Consider the following 23664-nt stretch of genomic DNA (forward strand, 5'->3'; position numbering starts at 1 on the left):
CTCTCTCTCTCTCTCTCTCTCTCTCTCTCTCTCTCTCTCTCTCTCTCTCTCTCATGTTTTATTCAGCCAGGTGCACCGAGGTGTCCCGTTTCCTGCCCCTGCTGGCAGCGGTGGCCATCTTGGTGTAGGGCGCTGTGACTTTGCAGTCGGCTTCACGCTGCCACCACTAGCTCCGCTCTACTTTTTTTTACAATCCATCTGTTAAAACACACACACACACACACACACACACACACACACACACACACACGCTGAGATGTGTCCTAGATTCAGGTCTCGGCGGACAGGAAGTCGGCGTTTATATCAAGTTTTAATGTTCCCACTCGTGTCGACCCTCCTCGCGTCTGATTGGTTCACTAAACCCAACTCAATAATAAACTGTTGTCAATAAAACTTGTTTTTATGAACTTAAATTTGTGCATTATTTCCAGTTATGTAATTTTATTACAGTTTATAAATGATGAAGCAGCCAAATAAGATTTAATGTTTAATGTGACAGCAGTAACAATTACATTAGTTAATAACTAACTAACTGTAATAATTTGCTTTAGTGGAACTAAATTAAGTAAATTCAACTTGAGTTGTAACATTTGAACAATTACATTTAGTTTTAATTTAAATAAGTTCAATAAGTTTGCAGAAATGCAAACATATGACTGTGATATATTTATTTAAGTTCAATTAATTAAATAAAATTGGTAAAATTAACTTATTTTAACAAACTTACCAAAACAAATACTTGAGATACTTTATTACTTAAACATGTGAGTTTATAAACTTTACGACACTCTTAGACGTTGCTTTAGAAGCATTCATTCATTACAGTAAAATACTGTAGTTTATGTTGCATTATAGTATATAAATATAAATATATAGTAATACAACTGGATATATTACAGTACAATATAATAAAATACAGCTGAAATAGACCAATAACACTGTAAAAATATAGTAAAATGCTGTGTTTTCACATACTGTAAATGTACAATAAAAAACACTTGTTGGTTAGTTGATGTCACTGACTCCGCCCACAAAACCTGATCAATATGTAAATTACAGGAACTGAACAAATAAAATGTATTTACAGTTGTATTAATGTGTCTTTGTATCCTGATATCAGTGACAGTATTGTTGAACTACGGGTTTATTTCTCATTATTTACAGTCTCTTTGTCACTTTGTGTTGGTAATGTGATGTCATTTTAATACAATATGTTTGGGATTTGGAGGTAAATCTAACATAATGAAAGCTTTGTTTCAGAGTTTATGGACAGCAGATGGCGGAAGGAGAGAGGAAAGGAAACAGCAGGCAATAAAAACTAAAGCAACCCGTTTCTCTTCCACCACGAGCTTCTTGTTTGGTTGAAATTAAACCAACATGACTCCCAATCCCGTAATGACACAAGCTTTCGTGCCAAATCACATTTTTCAACCTGCAATTACTTCGTATTATCGGCGCTGTGCTGCCGCATATAATCATCAGTAATTATCCATCACCTCTGCCACGCAGCATCCACCCCGTTGCCCCCGGTTACAGGTTCTGTTTGCACTCCGCTCGCCGCGCCATGAATAAACCATGCTGGTGAACTAGATCACACGCGGCTCGGCAGGTTAATCAACACCAGAGAGACGAGGAAACCGGGTTCAAATGTCGAATCCCACTCAAAGATATATATAAATATATAAATACATGTGTTTAGATACATCCCCGGTCTGTTTCCAGTGGTTACCGGGAGTCACCGGTCTCGTGCCGCCTGTCTTTCTGTTCTCGTCTGCTTGTTGAATCACAGATCTATTTCGGGCCTCGCTCCCCCGCCCGCTCGCCATCATCACTGTTGACATCTCACCTCAGAGAGAGAGACGCCACCTTCCTCACATCAAACATGTGACTCCTTCGTTTCTCTTTTTAAGTCCTCCTGATTCCTCTGCTGTTCTGAACATTAGAAACAAAGATTACACTAAAATAATCTGGATTTGTAACCTGATCAATATCCGGGTGAAATGAAAAATGTTATTGAAATGCTTAAAGATCGAACACTTCTTTGTATTTTCATATCAAATCCACTCATTTTGTCCATCATAACATTCAATCATCACTGCTAATGTAGCTGGAATAAGATGGATAAACTAGTTTATGAGTCACCTGATTAACCGAAACACTTGTTTTTATGCTACCAATAAGTAAGTGGTACATGATATGAAACTTTGATTGGAGAGGAAAAGCTACATTTGTTGAACATAATTTGATTAAAAGTTTCCATAACTCAAAAAGATTGATCCAAACTGCTTCTGTTGATGAGCCTAAACATTAGTTTTTAAAAAGGTACCATGGCTGTGCCCTCTTCAGCGTTACTTTAAACAAACAACATTAATAAAAAGTAATAAAATAACATTAATTTTAGAGCTTATCTACAGTTTATTCTAGAAGAACATGCGACTTGTTGTTGGCAATCTAAAGCTTGTACGGTTTATCTTTATGGATTATATTGATGCTGAATTCACGAGATGGCTGTCGACAAGTGGCGGCCTTTTAGTTCGCGTTTCTAGAATTACGTGTTTTTACCGACACGTTAGGAATTGTTAAAATGTGAAGTTTCTTAAAGGGAGTCTGGTTCAGAATTCAAACTGCTAACATGGATCATATTGAACGTTATGGACACAGAAACACCAGGTAACTGTTGAAGTATGATAAAGTTTATTATTTTTGATTAAGATGTTTATGATGGGTGTCGACGGACGGATCTTGGATTTGTGGGTGTTGCCATGACGACAAGTATCTGCCATTTAGCTAAGATATAATTTCTGCAACAATTCAAAAACCTTAATTGGTGTTTAAAAAGACGTTACATGACTTAAATCCCTGAATAAATAATATAACTCAGTAGTTTATCTGTTTTAAATGAATTTGTTCTTTTATTTATGTTCTGTCTGCTTTATTAGACTTATTATAGCGTCTGTTTATAGATGTATTTATAGCCTTAACCTGTTTTATAGGAACTTATTTCTTTAATTGTGCACTTGTACGTCCATCTGGCCTCAGAGCCGTCAGATTACGTCCTCATGGTCTTAATTTTTGTACGTTTGTGGTGGTTGGGGTTTAATTTTTGTTCTGTATATCTTTTAATCTGTAAAGCGCTTTGTGATTAAGCTTAAAAAAGTACTTTATAAATACACTTATTATAATAATTATTATGAAGAACACAGTCTGAGCAGCCTTTTATGTCTCTTTTGGTTGGATTATGTTGCATAAAATAATAATAATAAGAGTTTAATAATAGTTTAAGCGGGTTTAAGTATAAAAATGTAATAAAGATTATCTGTTGAACTGTTTTATTGGGATAAAACAGGCTATTAAAATGTACAATATGTGTATATAAACAGTCATAGGGGAGATTTGTATACACATTATACTATTATATATGATATTATTAGATTATTTAAACTATCAGGACTGTAACAAATGACCATTCTCATTATGGATTAATCAGCTAATTATTTTCTCCATTGATCCATTGATTTAGGAAACCAAGCTGGAACCATAAAAATGACTCAATAAACACTAATCTTTGTAGCATGAAGTACTCGGTTACTTTAGTTGGTGTTGTCCTCGCTCCCGTCTGAGCCTTCAGGACGCTCTGCTGCTGCTGTACTTTTTATTTTTATTTCCTGTTCTGTTCTGCTGCAGTGACCCAGTTTCCCCCTCGGGGATCAATAAACATCATCTCCTCTCTTTATCAGCGTCGCTTCATCTGACAAATGCAACAAATGTGCAGGAATTTGTCCTGATGACAGTCGGGACACCAGACAGGGAGGAAGGAAACAGTCCTCCTCCTCTTCTTCGTCTTCCTCTCAGCGTCGATCTGGTTCCTCTCACACTTTTTAACGACGTTAGTGAAGCTCTCAGGGTCACGTTACTGTATGAAAGTGTGAAATAAATCACATTTTCATTGATTTGGACTCTCAGACAGCGGAGGATGAAGCAGACAAAAAAAAAAAAAGAAGGTGTTTTTTGTTTATCCACATTTGGCTCGTCGACGCTGCCGTATTGATCCAGCAAACGATGCTTCATCCTGAGTTCAGACTTTACAACAAACATTGAAATCCAGGAGCCGACAGCAAACTACAGAGACTTTAAAAGGAACTGATGAAGCATTTCAGAACCTTTGATCAAGATTATGATGAAGAAAATGAGTGAAAACGTCTTTAGAAAGTTGAAATCCTGAATGTCGGTACCAACTAAACCAAAGCCCGACTCATACGGCGTTCTTCAGGTCGATACTCATCTCGATATAACTTCTAACATACATTGACTGTTGATCCAGTCTGAAGCCACATTGTTACCATCCACTGTTTAGATCTTGGTGCTTGAACCGGATGAAGGATTTTAGTTATAGGACGTCTGGATCTTATTCAGTGTGTTTAGTGGTTTTAATCAGCGGGTCTGTTTGTTCTGGAGAGGAGGAGGATCTCTGTGGATCACTGGACTCCTGGTAGAAACCTCCTGAACCATGAACACTGAAGGAATCAATGGAGGTGAAGACAACAACTCCCATGATCCCACGCTGATAACATGTAGACACCATTATACAAAAAGGTTTCCAGACTGTGTTTACAGCAGGAGGATGATGAAGAGGAGGAGGAGGAGGAAGAGTAATGTGTTTGGGTGGAGTGAACAGGCGTCAGGTCGCTCTCATACAGCCGGAGTCTGTCTGTCTGTCTGTCTGCCTGTCTGTCTGTCACACGAAACCTCATCTCGCATTCACACTCGATATCAGCGAGCAGCCGACAGCGAAGAGGCCAAAGGTCAAAGGGATTCCTCGTAAATCTCCCTTTTTGTTTCGCGTCAGCTCCTATTACTCTCGAAGTCGTAAAGGGGCGATGAAGAGCGCCTGTCGGCATCTGTGGGGGGGGAAGAACTCCTCTTCGTCTTCAAACACAAACTGTTTGATATTTTAAAAAAAAACCTTCAGACAGAAAATGTTCGTACTGACGATGGAAGGATGTTTACACCGGTAATAAAGTGATCATAGAGAAGAGATAGAAGGAGGGAAAGAGGGTGATGATGGAGGGATGACTTGAAGGGAAAATGTGTGGAAAGTAGGAGGGATGTGCTTAGAGAGAGGACAGATGAAAGACTACGGGGTAAAAAGAAAGGATGGGGGGATGATGGTGGAGAAAAGGGGAGATTGAGGGATGAGAAAGGAGGGCTACAAGGGGGGAAAAGGGATGAAGGGATGATTAGAGCGACCAAAAAAAGGACAGGAGGTCGAGGAAAAGGAGAGACGGAGGGCTGGAAAATGTGGGAATGTTCAGAGGCAGCATGATGTGAGATGGAGGGATGACGGAGGGATAGAGAGACAGTTAGGGTGATGATAGACGGGGGGGGGGGACAGAAGAGATGGAGGGATCAAAAGCACCAGAAAAAGAAAAAAAAAAAAGAAGACGATGGAGAGATGTTTAGGTGATGATGGAGGGATGAACAGACACAAGTTTAAAATGGGGACAGACATAAAGATGGAGGGATGAGGCGACGCTGAGAGGCACCGTAGAGGAAGAGAAAGGGAGGATGGAGGGATGACTGAAGGGGGGGGAGAAGGATGGATGTGGAGGAGATGGAGAGACGTTCAGAGGCATCCTGAAGGAGGAGGATGGAGGGATGATAGAGGAGGAGGAAGGAGGGAATTCCCTGTTGCGTGCCGAGACAGCCAATCAGCTCACACACACACACACACACACACACACACACATTTTAAACTCATATTCTGTTACGTAACATCCTTACGTACGTGTGTGTGTGTGTGTGTGTGTGTGTGTGTGTGTGTGTGTGTGTTGGAGGGGGGTATACCCTGCTCCTGAACGCACCATGACGAAAAACATCCTCGGTTTCATCCAAACATCGCGTTTCCTCTTTAATATATATTTAAATTATTATTATTATTATTTATTTATTAATATTTATTTACAATCTGCAGCTAAAAAGAATTTAACGCGTTTTTTTTTAAAAGATAAAATCAAGATTTCTGCTTTTTTTTGGCGCTAATGTCCCAGGAAACGCAATGTTTACTTCACATTTGCTCCATTTTAAAGCCCAAACATATCAGATTACCTGCTGATAGAAACGTATTTACACTAAATATAAATAAATATATAAGAAATAATCAATAATAAACATAAACAGACTCACCTGGGTGGCTTTATGGAACTGCTTTTTAAACCCAGCGACAGACATCACTTCGGTTGCGGAGAGAAAAAAAAATCCTCCAACAGAAAAAGAAACAAAAAAACCCCAAAAAATAAAATATAAATATCAAGTTTTTATTTATAGGGAGCAAGAAAACGGCGGTAAATCCTCCGGTTACCGGGCGCCAGACGTCGGTATCGTCCGGTTGTTGTGGGTTGAAATTCGGTGTCGGAGTCGGTGTGAGAGGCGATGATTGCAGACCAAACCCAGCTGGACCTATTTTCAGTCTGAGAGAGAGAGAGAGACACACACAGATCGTCTGTGGAGGAGATGGATCACTCCGCCGGTAGAAACTGTGTCTACAGGAATGTAATCGAGTACATTTACTTTTAATACTTTTTTATTATTTTATTCACTTTTTCCTGAACGGATCCAGTTTTATATCTTTGAGATATATTTTATAAATATATTAAATTAGAAAGTATGTGTAGAACGAGAGATTTAGATGAATTATGAGCAGATTATTTCCTGTTTAGGGGACTTTATGTACAATTATCTGTCTGTATTATGAATTTTTGATCATTTTTAACAATCATAAAGACTTAATTTACCTTTTTTTTATTTAAATGTAGTGTTTTCTTGTCCCTGATGTCAGGACTCCCACTAGAGGTCACCAAAGCTTCACAGGGTCTTCTTGATTTTAGGGTGTGTAAGAAAATGTATAAAGATATTCACAAGACATTAGACCGATATCTCAGCATCTGGTTCACTTCTGTGGAGAAAACTGTAAAATAGATTGTCTAATAGATCAATAGGCAAAACATCAGGGACAAGAATATAGTTAATGTATTAAAAAAAAGAGCTTATTAAGTCTTTATGATTGTTAGAAATGATCAGAAATATATAATATAGACAGAGAATTGTATATAAAGTTCCCTTAACAGGAAATAATCTGCTCAAACTTCATCCAAATCATTTAAAAATATAGCAAAAAAAAATAAGAATTTAATGTAGTTTTGTTGACATAAATTAGAAATGCTGAGATAAAAGTCTGCTGTTTATATTCTATAAGTTTTCATACACACATGTTCTACTACGTCTCAGCAGGGGCAGATTGCAACTCCCTCGCTTCACCCTCCCTTTCCAAACACGAAGGAGAAACTACAGTCGCCACAAAATGCAAAGAAAATGCTGACACCTTTATCTAGAGCCAGAGTGTTTGGTTTGTCCGTTCTGGGCTACTGTAGAAACAGGGCAGACTTTATGGTCATTGTAAGGTAACAAACACACATTGATTCTCATATTCAGGTGATTATACACTAATGAAAACATCCCTATGAACTTATATTCCATTTCTGATAATAGATCCTCCTGAATGTTTCACACTGGACCTTTAAATACATTTTAAATATTAAATAATAATACCTTTTCTTCTGGACATTTCCTTCCAACACTAAATATAGTAATAATATACTTTAATATAGTGTATATTTAATATATTGTCTGAACTTTCACACATTGTCTTATAATACAAAGTAATTTTAACTTTTAATTTAAGTACAGATCTATAGCTCCTAATTCTCCTAATAATTATATTTATGACACAAACATTAACATTGTGTAACATAGCTATAGATTGATTTCCTCCAGGATTATCATAAATAAAAACAATAATAAATATTAGACTGAAAATATAAAAACATAAACTATAAATATCTCAAACTCCTTTAAATGTTTTTGGTGAAATAAGATTAAAAACTTTAAAAAAGTCTGTTTCCGTTGCGTTGCTGTGGTAACGGTGACGCTCTGTCGGACACAAAAGATCTTTTTCACGTTTTTTTCGTGACGTCACCGCGTCGCCTTCCTCGCCACCCACGAGACGTTTCTCTCCGCGCTCTCGTGCTGCCTCCGGAGAATAATAACAAGCAATGACAATATGTTCACGTGATCGGACGCGACGGCACGAGACGGAAACATCTGAATATGTAATGAGGAAGAGGAGGAAGGTGAGGCGTTCAGGGCCTTCAGGGTTTCAGCACCACGGACAGCTCATTTTGGGGGGTTGGTGCTGCATTCAAAGGCAACTGGGAAATGGGAATCTCCATTTAAAAAGGAAAAATCTAATTAAATTAAAATGAATTTACATTAAATTGTTCAGTTCTGGTTCGTTCACACCAGAAAATAACTTATTTTTATTTAAATCGTCCTTCCACCATCTCCTACCAACAAACATCTATAATATATATATAATATAATATATAATATATATATATATAATATAATAACACCTTCATATAAAGGACAGTGTAAGATGGTGTCAGGATCACATGAAACAATACATTCACAAATAAAACAAAAAAGACATAAAATATAAGACACAAGTACATTCCTATCACATTGAATCATCTTACATGTAACATATGTCGAATAATATCACTTTATGAGGCTAATTTAACTAAAATAACTATATTTGTGTTTAAAAGTTTAGCACTATCAAAGCTAAATGAAGATGCTAACTGCTCTGTGAGGCCGCATTCAGCCATAAATACTGGAAGTGTTCCCCCCATCGAGGCTGCTCTGTGAGCCTGCAGTCACGTACAGTCGATCTATAACATGTTAATCAACTGGACTGATGATGGGAATCTTGGTAACAATCATTTTGTGAGAGATATAGAACATTTGAAGTCAAGTTTTAAGCAGATTGTGTGTCTCTGTTGCCCCCTGATGGCCAACTAAAGCTATCACAGTAATAAATTAATTTAAGCATTGATTTTACACTTGAGCTCAGTTTAATCGTCATAATTGTTTTTTAATGATGATCTAATCTTCTCTCTCCCTGCCGTGTAAAATTGTACATCCACATCTTTAAATTTTATGACGTACATTATAAAAAAACAACTGCTGCTTTTGTTTGCATAACCACAACCACAGCAGGAAGAAGCAGGTTGACACGTCTTCCTCTCTGGTTGCCGGTACAGCTCTGCTTCCTGTGAGAGTCGTTGTTTTAACTTTCTTTTGTTTGGTTCACTTCACTGGCTCTTTGGCTCCCCGGGTATATGTCTGACCAGAACAACTTTTTCTGTAGTTGAGTAGTTCTTGTGTGTTTGTGGGATGGATGTGTTGAACGAGACTGTTTTATATTAGATTTATTATTTATTATGATCTTGTGTCACTTTTTTTTTTTACTTTAATGTAAAAACCACATTGAATGTAATGAAACGTGCAACTAATTCACACAGAAAAACTTATTTTGTGAGCATGAAATAAAATATATAATATGATATAATTAACAAATACACAAATAAAAATGTAATTCAGACATACAAAAACTTTATAATATTAAATATCTTGTCATCTATTCCATCTCCATGATGACATCGTGTCTTCTGTCGACTGCAACTAGCCGAGGAGCTACAACGTGAAGAAGAATTAATTAAAACATAGAAAAACTGAAAGTACAAGTGCATCTGGATCAGTAGTGTTACCTCTCACCTCTTCTGTCTCTGTATATGAGTCCCAGTATGATGGTGGACACCAGGTAAGGAGTCCCTACGACTATGTGACATACCAGTCTGGACACAGACATCTCAGGAGCATCGGGAACTGCTGGGTCTGACACTGGAGGGAGATTATTGAGTTTTATTTAATTGTACAACTTAAACATTGAACACAAGGAGCAAAACGGTGAGCTAATTTTTGACAATTTGCTCTTGGTGTATTCCAGGATATAAACTAAACATGGCTATATCTTTTACAGCTTTGTGAGTTTATAACGCACTAGTGATGACTGGCCTTCAATAAATACTGTAAATTGAATTCAGATTAATTTTAATGTAATCTTGTATCGGACCCAATAGTATCCTCGAATCCAAAACTCAAATTCAAAATACAGTCAGAATTCATATGTCCCCATAGCCCTATGTACCCAGATTCCTATGTTACCAGAGTTCTATGTTCCCAAGGTCCTATGTACCCAGATTCCTATGTTCCCAAGGTCCTATGTTCCCAAAGGTCCTATGTACCCAGATTAATATGTTCCCAGAGTCCTATGTACCCAGATTCCTATGTTCCCAAGGTCCTATGTTCCCAAGGACCTTTGTACCCAGATTAATATGTTCCCAGAGTCATATGTTCCCAGATTCCTATGTTCCCAGAGTCATTTGTTCCTGTGTTCCTATGTTCCCAGAGTCCTTTGTTCCCAATGTCCTATATTCCCAGAGCCATATGTTCCCAGAGTCCTACATTCCCGGAGTTCTATGTTCCGGGTGTCCTATGTTTCTAGAGTCCTATGTTCCCAGAGTCCTATGTTTCTAGAGTCCTATGTTCCCAGAGTCCTATATTCCCAGAGTCCTTGGTTCCTAAGGTCCTTTGTTCCCAAGGTCCTATGTTTCCAGAGTCCTATGTTCCTAAGGTCCTAGGTACCCAGAGTCCTATAGTCCCAGAGTCATATGTTCCCAAGGTTCTATGTATCCAGATCCCTATGTTCCCAAGGTTCTATGTATCCAGATTCCTATGTTCCCAAGGTCCTATATTCCCAATGTCCTATGTTCCCAGAGTCCTACATTCCCGGAGTTCTATGTTCCGGGTGTCCTATGTTCCTAGAGTCCTATGTTCTCAGAAGGCTATGTTTCCAAGGTCCAATGTTCCCAGAGTCCTATATTCCCAATGTCCTATATTCCCAGAGCCATATGTTCCCAGAGTCCTTTGTCCCTGAGGTCCTTTATTCCAAGATTCCTATATTCCCAAGATCCTACGTTCCCAGAGTCCTATGTTCCCAAGGTCCTATGAACCCAGATTAATATGTTCCCAGAGTCCTATGTTCCCAGGGTCATATATTCCAAGAACCATATGTTCCCAGATTCCTATGTTCCCAGAGTCCTCTGTTACTTAGGTCCTTTGTTCACTGAGTCCTACATTCCCAGAGTTCTGTTCCGGGAGCCCTAAGTTTCTGGAGTCCTATATTCCCAAGGTCCTATATCCCCAGAGTCCTTTGTTCCTGAGGTCATTTGTTCCCAAGGTCCTATGTTCCCATAGTCCTATGTTCCCATAGTCCTATGTTCCCAAGGTCCCATGTACCCATTCCTATGTTCCCAGAGTCCTATATTCCCAGAGTCATATGTTCCCAAGACTCCTATGTTCCCAAGGTCCTATATTTCCAATGTCCTATGTTCCCAGAGTTCTATGTTACCAGAGCCTTATTTTCCTACAGTCCTATGTTCTCAGAAGGCTATGTTTCCAAAGTCCAATGTTCCCAGGGTCCTATATTCCCAATGTGCTATATTCCCAGAGCCATATGTTCCCAGAGTCCTTTGTCCCTGAGTCCTTGGTTCCCAGATTCCTATATTTCCAGAGCCCTATATTCCCAAAACCCTACATTCGCAATGTCCTATGTTCCCAGAGTTCTATGTTTCCAGAGACCTATGTTTCTAGACTCCCATGTTCACAGAAGCCTATGTTCCCAAGGTCCTATGTTCGCAGAGTCATATATTCCTAGGGTCCTATATTCCCAGAGTCCTATGTTCCCAGAAGACTATGTTCCCAGAGCCCTATGTTCCCAGAGTCCTATGTACCCAGAGTCCTGTGTTCCCAGAGTCCTATGTTCCCAAGGTCCTATATTCCCAGGGCCCTATTTATGAAAATTATGATCTCACCTCTGACAGTCAGCCAGCTGTCTGGTGATTCTCCAACTCCAGAGATGTTACACTTGTAGAGTCCTTCATCAGATTTAAAAACACTGTGGATGGTCATGTTTCCCGTAGAGCTGGTTCTGATCAGAAACCCGTCTTTATAGAAATCAGTCGTAAGATTGGAGGCTGAGGTCATTCTGTTTATACAATGCAGAGTCACATCGTCTTCCTCCAATCACAGGAAGAACAGGACTCTCCAGGATGACAGAGCCACCTGAGGGACAGATCATGACCATTTACACGATGGTATTGTGATCAAAAACCCTTATTTGTCCACAGTTTCACCAACACAGCAGTTTTTATTGTTTAACTCACATGTCACAGTGATGTTGACAGCATCTCTGCACTCTCCTTCTGCAGACTCACACCAGTACACTCCACTGTCTGATGGGTAAAGGTCATCGATGAAACAGAGGGATTCATTTGTTCCATTCCTGGATGTGAAACACTCTTGGTTGATGTTTTTAGATGTGTTTCTCTTAACTCTCCACTCTTCCTGCTGCCCACAGCTCAGAGACACAGTCTCATACTGGAAGAACTGGGATTGGTTTGGAAGAACTCTCAGAACGGCTGCAAGAATCAATAGATGGAGGCTGTTACGGCTGCAGTCGACACCCACTCAATGTGACTAACCCTTTTTAGTGGTTTGTAAGTGCCACTGTTCTCTGAATTGATAGATGTTAAACCCACAGGAGGAACTGGTTATGTAAGAATCTCAATTCAATATAACTACATAAACAAACAAGAAGATATTTTATTTCTATATAGTTATTCTTAATGCTTGCCATTGGGTGAGTTTGGTTGGATTCCCCTCGAATTACATGAGGCGGTAGAAACACTATAGCATTGTCTATAGGGGCCACCAGAATCAACACACAATGAAAAACCCTTGTTGCAGCTTCAACTATTGTTGGCAAACGGAGAGTTCTATCATAAATTAACCTCAACCAAACAGAAGAATTTGCAGAAGGACTCTGATCAAGCTCATCACCATCTTTACATGTTGTTGTATCTGCACATAAAGAGCTCATTACCTTCTTTTCTGGTATCAGATGAGGCGAGTGTTTGAAACACACCTGACAAACACACAGACAGCAGAGAGAGAAAGAAGAGAGATCAGGATAATGTTTGATATCTGTTGAGTTTGAGCTGATGAGTCAAAGCACAAAAAGAACGACATTGTTACTTACAAATGCTGAGAAATGACACAGCTATCTTCATCCTGTCTCACTGCTGAAGGGAAAATGACCGACTTATACACAGTGTGCCGACCACTTCCTCTGTGTAGATGTGAAACCAGCCCACATATGATATGCTGCTCTCTGGGTCACTGTGTAATTCACTATACTATAAGAAAAACATATGTAACAGTCGGCTAACTTTCTGAGGAAACAACTCATTGTAGCATTCTCTACATTTTCTTTTCAATCAATTATATGGGTTATTGCAAAAAAAAAAAAATATCAGATTGTTTTCAATCTGTGTACATGCATTTACTCGTCCTGCTGACTGTCAGTAAAATTATACCTACTAAATGCACAAAAACACATAAAAACCTGAGATTAATTGTTCAATTTCCTTACCCTAACCCTATTGTTCATCATCATCATCCTCACAACCTCCTCAGACTATAGTTACATGACTTTAGATTGTAGTGACACTGCTTTAACACTAGAGGGAGCCACACAACATCAGCAGATACTCAGGATACAGAATTTAATCTGTATAAGACATAAAACTGAAATAACACCAATAATAAAGTAAAAACTCTGATTAAAAAAGAAGGAATGAATATAAGCGAGTCTTGAGAAGTTAAAACATTGATTTAATCTGTATTCACACAGAAAAACTCATTATAACAAGCATGACATTTTATAAAGATACACAAATTAAATTCTAACACAGACATACATAAACAATAAAATATTTAGTATCTGTGCGCAGTCTATTCCACCTCCATGATGACATTGTGTCTTCTGTTGTCTGCAACGAGCCAAGGAGCTGAAGATGAAGAAGAAAGAACAAAAGAAGAATTAATAAAACAGAGAAAAACTGAATGTACAAGTGCATCTGGATCAGTAGTGTTACCTCTCACCTCTTCTGTCTCTCTAGATGAGTCCCAGTATGATGGTGGACACCAGGAAAGGAGTCCCTACGACTATGTGACATATCAGTCTGGACACAGACATCACAGGAGCATCGGAAACTGCTGAGTCTGACACTGGAGGGAGATTATTGAGTTTTATTTCATTGTACAACTTAAAACCAATCAAATATATGGGGAGACCACTTTTTGCTTCTGCTTCTTGATTGTGTTACAGCCCTCACAGAGCCCCCCAAAACAGCTTCACCAGTCGACCTCTTCTCCTGCAGTACATCAGGAATCAAACTATCTTTCACGACTGTGTGAGTTTATAACAGGATAATTATTCAATTCTGTATATTGAAATAAGGTTAATTTAAATGTACACTTGTACAGGACCCAACAGTTTACTCAAACCAAATTCAAAATACTGTGCTGAGAGGGAATCTTTGGTGCTATCATATAATGTGGATGATTTACTGCCCATCAGTATAACAAGATCATCCAGGGGCATCAGAAGGAAAATGAAGCAGCTGTTTGTTAGCAGATGAAAATTATGATCTCACCTCTGACAGTCAGCCAGCTGTCTGGTGATTCTCCAACTCCAGAGATGTTACACTTGTAGAGTCCTTCATCAGATTTAGAGACACTGTGGATGGTCATGTTTCCGGTAGAGCTGCTCCTGATCAGAAACCCGTCTTTGTAGAAATCAGTGAGATTGGAGGCCGAGGGAGTCCTGTTTGTACAGCGCAGAGTCACATTGTCTCCCTCCATCACAGGAAGAACAGGACTCTTCAGGATTACAGAGCCACCTGAGGGACAGATCATTATTATTCACAGGATTGTGTTCCCGAGTGATGCTTCAGCAAACTACAGCAGTTTCTATTTAAACTCACTGGTCACAGTGATGTTGACGTCATCTCTGCACTCTCCTTCTGCAGACTCACACCAGTACACTCCACTGTCTGATGGGTAAAGGTCATCGATGAAACGGAGGGATTCATTTGTTCCATTCCTGGATGTGAAGCACTCTTGGTTGATGATTTTAGATGTGTTTCTCTTAACTCTCCACTCTTGCTGCTGCCCACAGCTCAGAGACACAGTCTCGTACTGGAAGAACTGGGATTGGTTTGGAAGGACTCTCAGAATGGCTGCAAGAAACAATAGATCGGAATAGACAACCACCCAATGTGTTTAACGCTTTTTAGTGGTTTGTAAGTGCCACTGTTCTCTGAATTTGATTGTGTCTGATAGACATTAAAGCCACTGGAGGAACTGGTTATGAAAGAGTCTTATTTAATACTGATGCTTCGATATAACTACATAAACAAACAAGTCCATCATCAAGAAGATTGGCTATTTCTATATAGTTATTCTTAATGCCTGCCATTGGGTTGAGTTTGGTCAGATTCCCCTTGCAATCAATTACATGAGGCGGTAGAATCACTACAGCCTTGTCCATAGGGGCAACCAGAATCAACACACAATTAATAATCCTTGTTGCAGCTTCAACTATTGTTGGCAAACTGAGTTTCATCATAAATGAACCTCAAGCAAACAGAAGACTTTGCAGAAAGACTCTCATCAAGCTCATCACCATCTTTCAATGCTTTTGTATCTGGACATAAAGAGCTCAATACCTTCTTTTCTGGTATTAGATGAGGCAAGTGTTTGAAACACACCTGACAAACACACAGACAGCAGAGAGAGAAAGAAGAGAGATCAGGATAATGTTTGATATCTGTTGCGTTTGAGCTGATGAGTCAAAGCACAAAAAGAACGACATTGTTACTTACAAAGGCTGAAAAATGACACCGCGATCTTCATCCTGTCTCACTGCTGAAGGGAAAATGTCTGACTTATACACAGTGTGCCGACCACTTCCTCTGTGTAGTTGTGAAACCAGCCCACATATGATATGCTGCTCTCTGGGTCATTGTGTAATTCACTATACTATAAGAAAAACATATGTAACTTTCTAGGGAAACAAGTCATTGTAGCATTCTCTACATTTTCTTTTCCATCAATTATATCGGTTATTGATAAAATAAATTAATCAGATTGTTTGTCAATCTGTGTACATGTCCTCCATTTACTCGTCCTTCTGACTGTCAGTAAAATTATACCTACTAAATGCACAAAAACACAAAAAACCTGAGATTAATTGTTCAATTTCCTAACCCTAACCCTATTGTTCAACATCATCATCCTCACAGCCTCCACAGACTATAGTTACATGACTTTAGATTGTAGTGACACTGCTTTAACACTAGAGGGAGTTACACAACATCATTAGATACTCAGGATACAGAATTTAATCTGTATAAGACATAAAACTAAAACAAATAACCAATAATAAAGTAAAAACTCTGATTAAAAAAGAAAGAAGGAATTTAAGTAAGTCTTGAGAAGTTAAAACATTGATTTAATCTGTATTCACACAGAAAAACTCATTATAACAAGCATGACATTTTATAAAGATACACAAATAAAAATGTAACACAGACATACATGAACAATAAAATGTTCAGTATCTGTGCGCAGTCTTGTCATCTATTCCACCTCCATGATGACATTGTGTCTTCTGTTGTCTGCAACGAGCCGAGGAGCTGAAGATGAAGAAGAAAGAACAAAAGAAGAATTAATAAAACAGAGAAAAACTGAAAGTACAAGTGTATCTGGATCAGTAGTGTTACCTCTCACCTCTTCTGTCTCTCTAGATGATGCCCAGTATGATGGTGGACACCAGAAAAGGAGTCCCTACGACTATGTGACATATCAGTCTGGACACAGACATCTCAGGAGCATCGGAAACTGCTGAGTCTGACACTGGAGGGAGATTATTGAGTTTTATTTCATTGTACAACTTAAAAGCAATCAAATATATGGGGGAGACCACTTTTTGCTTCTGCTTCTTGATTGTGTTACAGCCCTCACAGAGCCCCCCAAAACAGCTTCACCAGTCGACCTCTTCTCCTGCAGTACATCAGGAATCAAACTATCTTTCACGACTGTGTGAGTTTATAACAGGATAATTATTCAATTCTGTATATTGAAATAAGGTTAATTTAAATGTACACTTGTACAGGACCCAACAGTTTACTCAAACCAAATTCAAAATACTGTGCTGAGAGGGAATCTTCGGTGCTATCATATAATGTGGATGATTTACTGCCCATCAGTATAACAAGATCATCCAGGGGCATCAGAAGGAAAATGAAGCAGCTGTTTGTTAGCAGATGAAAATTATGATCTCACCTCTGACAATCAGCCAGCTCTCTGGTGATTCTCCAACTCCAGAGATGTTACACTTGTGGAGTCCTTCATCAGATTTAGAGACACTGTGGATGGTCATGTTTCCGGTAGAGCTGCTCCTGATCAGAAACCCGTCTTTGTAGAAATCAGTGAGATTGGAGGCCGAGGGAGTCCTGTTTGTACAGCGCAGAGTCACATTGTCTCCCTCCATCACAGGAAGAACAGGACTCTCCAGGATCACAGAGCCCCCTGAAGGACAGATCATTATTATTCACAGGATTGTGTTCCCGAGTGATGCATCAGCAAACTACAGCAGTTTCTATTTAAACTCACTGGTCACAGTGATGTTGACAGCATCTCTGCACTCTCCTTCTGCAGACTCACACCAGTACACTCCACTGTCTGATGGGTAAAGGTCATCGATGAAACAGAGGGATTCATTTTTTCCATTCCTGGATGTGAAGCACTCTTGGTTGATGTTTTTAGATGTGTTTCTCTTAACTCTCCACTCTTCCTGCTGCCCACAGCTCAGAGACACAGTCTCATACGGGAAGAACTGGGATCGGTTTGGAAGGATTCTCAGAACGGCTGCAAGAAACAATAGATCGGAATAGACAGCCACCCAATGTGTTTAACGCTTTTTAGTGGTTTGTAAGTGCCACTGTTCTCTGAATTTGATTGTGTCTGATAGACATTAAAGCCACTGGAGGAACTGGTTATGAAAGAGTCTTATTTAATACTGATGCTTCGATATAACTACATAAACAAACAAGTCCATCATCAAGAAGATTGGCTATTTCTATATAGTTATTCTTAATGCCTGCCATTGGGTTGAGTTTGGTCGGATTCCCCTTGCAATCAATTACATGAGGCGGTAGAATCACTACAGCCTTGTCCATAGGGGCAACCAGAATCAACACACAATTAATAATCCTTGTTGCAGCTTCAACTATTGTTGGCAAACTGAGTTTTATCATAAATGAACCTCAAGCAAACAGAAGACTTTGCAGAAAGACTCTCATCAAGCTCATCACCATCTTTCAATGCTTTTGTATCTGCACATAAAGAGCTCATTACCTTCTTTTCTGGTATTAGATGAGGCAAGTGTACGAAACACACCTGACAAACACACAGACAGCAGAGAGAGAAAGAAGAGAGATCAGGATAATGTTTGATATCTGTTGAGTTTGAGCTGATGAGTCAAAGCACAAAAAGATCGACATTGTTACTTACAAAGGCTGAAAAATGACACCGCGATCTTCATCCTGTCTCACTGCTGAAGGGAAAATGACCGACTTATACACAGTGTGCTGACCACTTCCTCTGTGTGGTTGTGAAACCAGCCCACATGTGATATGCTGCTCTCTGGGTCATTGTGTAATTCACTATACTATAAGAAAAACATATGTAACTTTCTAGGGAAACAAGTCATTGTAGCATTCTCTACATTTTCTTTCCCATCAATTATATCGGTTATTGATAAAATAAATGAATCAGATTGTTGTCAATCTGTGTACATGTATCCTCCATTTACTCGTCCTTCTGACTGTCAGTAAAATTATACCTACTAAATGCACAAAAACACAAAAACCTGAGATTAATTGTTCAATTTCCTAACCCTAACCCTTGTTCAACATCATCATCCTCACAGCCTCCACAGACTATATTTACATGACTTTAGATTGTAGTGACACTGCTTTAACACTAGAGGGAGTCACACAACATCATTAGATACTCAGGATACAGAATTTAATCTGTATAAGACATAAAACTAAAACAAATAACCAATAATAAAGTAAAAACTCTGATTAAAAAAGAAAGAAGGAATTTAAGTAAGTCTTGAGAAGTTAAAACATTGATTTAATCTGTATTCACACAGAAAAACTAATTTTAACAAGCAGGACATTTTATAAAGATACACAAATAAAAATGTAACACAGACATACATGAACAATAAAATGTTCAGTATCTGTGTGCAGTCTTGTCATCTATTCCACCTCCATGATGACATTGTGTCTTCTGTCGTCTGCAACAAGCCAAGGAGCTGAAGATGAAGAAGAAAGAAGAAAAGAAGAATGAATAAAACAGAGAAAAACTGAAAGTACAAGTATATCTGGATCAGTAGTGTTACCTCTCACCTCTTCTGTCTCTGTATATAAGTCCCAGTATGATGGTGGACACCAGGAAAGGAGTCCCTACGACTATGTGACATATCAGTCTGGACACAGACATCACAGGAGCATCGGAAACTGCTGAGTCTGACACTGGAGGGAGATTATTGAGTTTTATTTTATTGTGCAACTTAAAGGCACACTATGCAAGATTTTTACCTTAATATAATAGCTTCGCAGTCATTTCAATGGTAAGCAAACTCGTAGTATAGCGAATCATCCCGATAGCAAAGCAGGAGAGGGACGCCGTTGGCAGAACCAGCAATGCAAGTCTGAAAGGTGGCGTCCCGCCAAATCTTGCGAGAATCACAAATTGCTTTACGGCGCAACATCACATACATCAGCGACATAAGACAGTCCTTCCAGAAAAATGCGGAGATTTTTTGTGATTGTTGCTGGCAAAAATCCTTGATTATGCAGCACGTTTTCTTAAAAAATGCGATGGAATATGTGGGATATTTATGCAATTTTATGCGATGAAATTGCGGGAACTTGCAAAAACTGCGGTTTGATGAAAAAGAGAAAAAAAAGTGATTCCCCCAACACCCTGTTCTCACTAGGCTACTACCTTAATGTAAAGAGTCATTTCTTATTACTTCCTATGATAAGCAAGCATACTACATCACAGAAAGTGCTGGGAATATTTAAGTTCTCATCTTGTTTTATTTCAGACCTTAATAAACACATGGCTCAAACTTACAAAACATTGATGAGTCAAACAAGTTCTGTAGCTTTACAAAAGGAATATGCTGTAACTTCTGTAAAAATGAATAAATAAAATATTAAAAAATAAAATGTGTGCTTCCTGTTTTACAAAACAGACTGATTTGCGGGTTCTGGTTTCATTGCGGCTTCATCGCGGGGTTTGCAGCTTTTGGATGACGTTCACGTCGGGTAATTACGTCACTTCATAACGTTCCCATGGCAACAGGGGAAAATGGCTGCTCTTGTGTGAAGTAAACGCAACATTTTTCAACTTTCTGCTAAAATATATGTGACTTTTTCAACGAAAATGCGGGTATTATGAAATCATGCAAGCCCCGCATATTTTGCGCGGAAATCTGCAATTTATGCTGCGAAAGTGCGGCGTATTTGAAGAAATGTGGCCCCCGCATAAATATGCAGACTTTGGCTGATTATGCATTGAATTATGCGATCACATAATCGCGTTTTTCTGGAGGGACTGATAAGAAGCAGCCTCAATGGAAGACACTAGCGGGCATTCACTCAGACGTGAATCATGGCAGATTCGGTGAAGATGTCCGACGCTTCCATCCTACTGAACATGTACCGGTATACAGGGGGGAGGGGATCAGGTTCAACGAGCTCCTTTCAAGATTTCTTCTCTAAAATTAACATGGGAGTAGATGGGGCCGTGAGAGGGCGTTGCTGGCGCATCAGTGCGTCTCCCGCCAAAAGTATTTCTCTGACAGCTTCAGCAGTGGTATCACTGCGACCCCAACGGATTTACCTACGTTTCTATCTATAAATTATTTCTGTAGAGTGACATTTGTGCTCTTGAGAGCAGTTTACAAATTTATTTTTCTACAATTTTTTCTCTCTCCCCACACTCTAGCGATGATGTCACGCACTCTGGCAGTTGAAGGTTCTCGCAATACACACCCATTCATTTTTTGGACCGTTTTTTGGCGATTTGTCGGCAAACCGTTTGGCGAAACTCTAAGAAAAGTCATAGCACTAATGTCCTCACCGAGCCGCACGTTTTGATACCTTTTTTGTGTACGTGCGATAAAAGCTGCGGGAGGAGTAGCGCGCCGAAAAACGTACGGAAGAATAATAATAAGCACGAGGAATAGTAGTATTGTGCTCGCTTAGGCAAGGCACAATAACTAAACTGTATCTTTCACAACTGTGTGAGTTTATAACAGGATAATTATTCAATTCTGTATATTGAAATAAGGTTAATTTTTTTTAAAGTTATTTTGTGGCCTTTTCAGGATAGTGACAGCTGAAGATCGACAGGAAAGATGAGTAGAGAGAGGGGATGACACGCAGCAAAGGGTGGCAGGTTGGATTCGAACCGGGGCTGCTGCAGCAACTCCCTATGTGGGTCGCCAGCTCTACCGACTGATCTAACAGGGCGCCCAAGGTTAATTTAAATGTACACTTGTACAGGAACCAAATTCAAATTACTGTGCTAAGAGGGAATCTTTGGGGGAATTTGGGGGTGTGGAGGCGATATAGTAACTGTCATCAGTATAAAAAGATCATCCAGGGGCATCAGAAGGAAAATGAAGCAGCTATTTGTTGTACAGATGAAAATTATGATCTCACCTCTGACAGTCAGCCAGCTCTCTAGTGATTCTCCAACTCCAGAGATGTTACACTTGTAGAGTCCTTCATCAGATTGAGAGACATTGTGGATGGTCATGTTTCCCGTAGAGCTGCTCCTGATCAGAAACCCGTCTTTGTAGAAATCAGTGAGATTGGAGGCCGAGGGAGTCCTGTTTGTACAGCGCAGAGTCACATCGTCTCCCTCCATCACAGGAAGAACAGGACTCTCCAGGATCACAGAGCCCCCTGAGGGACAGATCATTATTATTCACAGGATTGTGTTCCCGAGTGATGCATCAGCAAACTACAGCAGTTTCTATTTAAACTCACTGGTCACAGTGATGTTGACAGCATCTCTGCACTCTCCTTCTGCAGACTCACACCAGTACACTCCACTGTCTGATGGGTAAAGGTCATCGATGAAACAGAGGGATTCATTTGTTCCATTCCTGGATGTGAAGCAATCTTTGTTGATGTTTTTAGATGTGTTTCTCTTAACTCTCCACTCTTCCTGCTGCCCACAGCTCAGAGACACAGTCTCATAGTGGAAGAACTGGGATCTGTTGGGAAGGACTCTCAGAACGGCTGCAAGAAACAAAAACATGGAGGCACATTGGAGATTTTTATTATAAATGAACCTCAAGAAACTTAAGCAAAGAACGCTGATCCTGATCAGCTTCTTCGCAGTAGTGGCCTGTTCGATGTATTCTACAACAAGTGGGAAACAATACCTCCTTGATTGATCTCTGGGTCGAAAAAGAACGGCTGCAAGAAACAAAAACATGGAAGCTGTTACAGCTGCAGCCAGCACCTACTTAACCAATGTGACTAACCCTTTTTAGTGTTTTGTAAGTACGCCTGAAGACCCTGATTGGAGAGGCACCGGTCCAGCTCTTCAAACCAAGAGATTTGTTCTTGGGACAAATTATATATGTGCTCAGCTTGTCAGTTGAACAGATAGTTGTATCATAAATGAACCTCAAGCAAACAGAAGACTTTGGAGAAGGACTCTTAGCAATCTCATCACATTTTGTTGTATCTGCACATAAAGAGTTCATTACCTTCCTTTCTGATATCAGATGAGGCGAGTGTATGAAACACACCTGACAAACACACGGTCAGCAGAGAGAGAAAGAAGAGAGATCAGGATAATGTTTGATATCTGTTGAGTTTGTCCTGTGAGATATATTGTAAGTTAAAGCACAAAAACAACGACATTGTTACTTACAAATGCTGAGAATTAGCACAGTGATCTTCATCCTGTCTCATTGCTGAATGGAAAATGACTGACTAACTATATACACAGTGTGTTGACCACTTCCTCTGTGTAAATGTGAAACCAGCCCACTTGTGATACACTTCTGGTGAAACAACTCATCTGTTTTTTGAACCAGGGTGTAAACAAGTTTATTCCTGCCGAAGAGTTGGGCATTTTAATATAAAGATTGACTCACTTTTGGAGCCAGTCTCAAGAACTCGGTAGAGGAACTGCAGTTTTTGTTTCTTCTGTGTTGGCTTCTTGTGCACCACAGACAGGTCGCTGTTTGGACAGCAGGTACGGATCGGGCCATCGGTTTGTGGAGAACCATTTTGAAGCCTTGCAGTCGTCGCCATGACAGTTTGTTGGAGCCAGCGGAGGTCACCTATTGTGAGTTGAGCTGCTCTCATTGGCTGCACAGTTTTAATTCGTCTGTAACAGGAAACAATGGTGTCTCGCCTGGTCACACACAATCTCGTATTCCAGATAAACACTAATATGTTTGTGAACAGATTTGAGGAGATAAACAGTCAACAACAGAATCTGGATCCATATCTGATCAGCTCTGCCTAGTTTGACAGTTTGATCTGAGTTTGGTGCGTTGAGCTGGACGGACTGACTGAGAATGAGCTGTCAATCACAAGGTAGCCCCGCCCTAAAGCATACCCTGCTTTATGGTCTGTTTTACTCTAAATGGGACCATCATTAACTAAATGAACATCATGCTGTATGGAA

The 23664-nt window shown here is 39.5% G+C and overlaps 2 protein-coding genes across 9 annotated transcripts in view; both read right to left on the reverse strand.

Moving 5' to 3' along the window:
- LOC127359615 (endophilin-A1-like) overlaps positions 1 to 6460 on the reverse strand; it is a 30249-nt gene extending 23789 nt beyond the window's left edge. Inside the window, exon 1 of the mRNA XM_051393579.1 lies at positions 6184 to 6460. Coding sequence (XP_051249539.1) covers positions 6184 to 6228 — 45 coding nt within the window. The 5' untranslated portion in view covers positions 6229 to 6460. The remainder of the gene's footprint in view (positions 1 to 6183) is intronic.
- Positions 6461 to 8331: 1871 nt separating this feature from the next.
- On the reverse strand, positions 8332 to 23090 carry LOC127359616 (low affinity immunoglobulin gamma Fc region receptor II-b-like). Of its 8 annotated transcripts, XM_051393580.1 has the most exons (12): positions 18439 to 18543; positions 18283 to 18324; positions 17539 to 17793; positions 17209 to 17454; positions 16654 to 16779; positions 16462 to 16559; positions 15747 to 15903; positions 15591 to 15632; positions 14847 to 15101; positions 14517 to 14762; positions 9673 to 9798; positions 8332 to 9591 (listed from the first exon to the last, which is right to left on the reverse strand). In XM_051393580.1, exons 7-12 carry the CDS (start codon positions 15775 to 15777, stop codon positions 9536 to 9538), a joined length of 756 nt encoding a protein of 251 aa, XP_051249540.1. In that variant the 5' UTR covers positions 15778 to 15903; positions 16462 to 16559; positions 16654 to 16779; positions 17209 to 17454; positions 17539 to 17793; positions 18283 to 18324; positions 18439 to 18543; the 3' UTR covers positions 8332 to 9535. The 8 variants fall into 8 exon arrangements, 6 of the variants coding, with proteins under 6 accessions (XP_051249540.1, XP_051249546.1, XP_051249542.1 ...); XR_007882677.1 differs by lacking the exons at positions 8332 to 9591; positions 9673 to 9798; positions 14847 to 15101; ... (3 more) ...; positions 16654 to 16779; positions 17209 to 17454 and adding exons at positions 13670 to 13868; positions 13963 to 14088; positions 19152 to 19249; ... (1 more) ...; positions 21672 to 21917; positions 22002 to 22151 and having other exon boundaries at positions 18439 to 18595; XR_007882678.1 differs by lacking the exons at positions 8332 to 9591; positions 9673 to 9798; positions 14847 to 15101; ... (3 more) ...; positions 16654 to 16779; positions 17209 to 17454 and adding exons at positions 13670 to 13868; positions 13956 to 14088; positions 19152 to 19249; ... (1 more) ...; positions 21672 to 21917; positions 22002 to 22151 and having other exon boundaries at positions 18439 to 18595.
- Positions 23091 to 23664: the final 574 nt, after the last annotated feature.

This window comes from Dicentrarchus labrax, unplaced genomic scaffold (genome assembly GCF_905237075.1).
Source record: "Dicentrarchus labrax unplaced genomic scaffold, dlabrax2021, whole genome shotgun sequence".
Classification (NCBI taxonomy): domain Eukaryota; kingdom Metazoa; phylum Chordata; class Actinopteri; family Moronidae; genus Dicentrarchus; species Dicentrarchus labrax.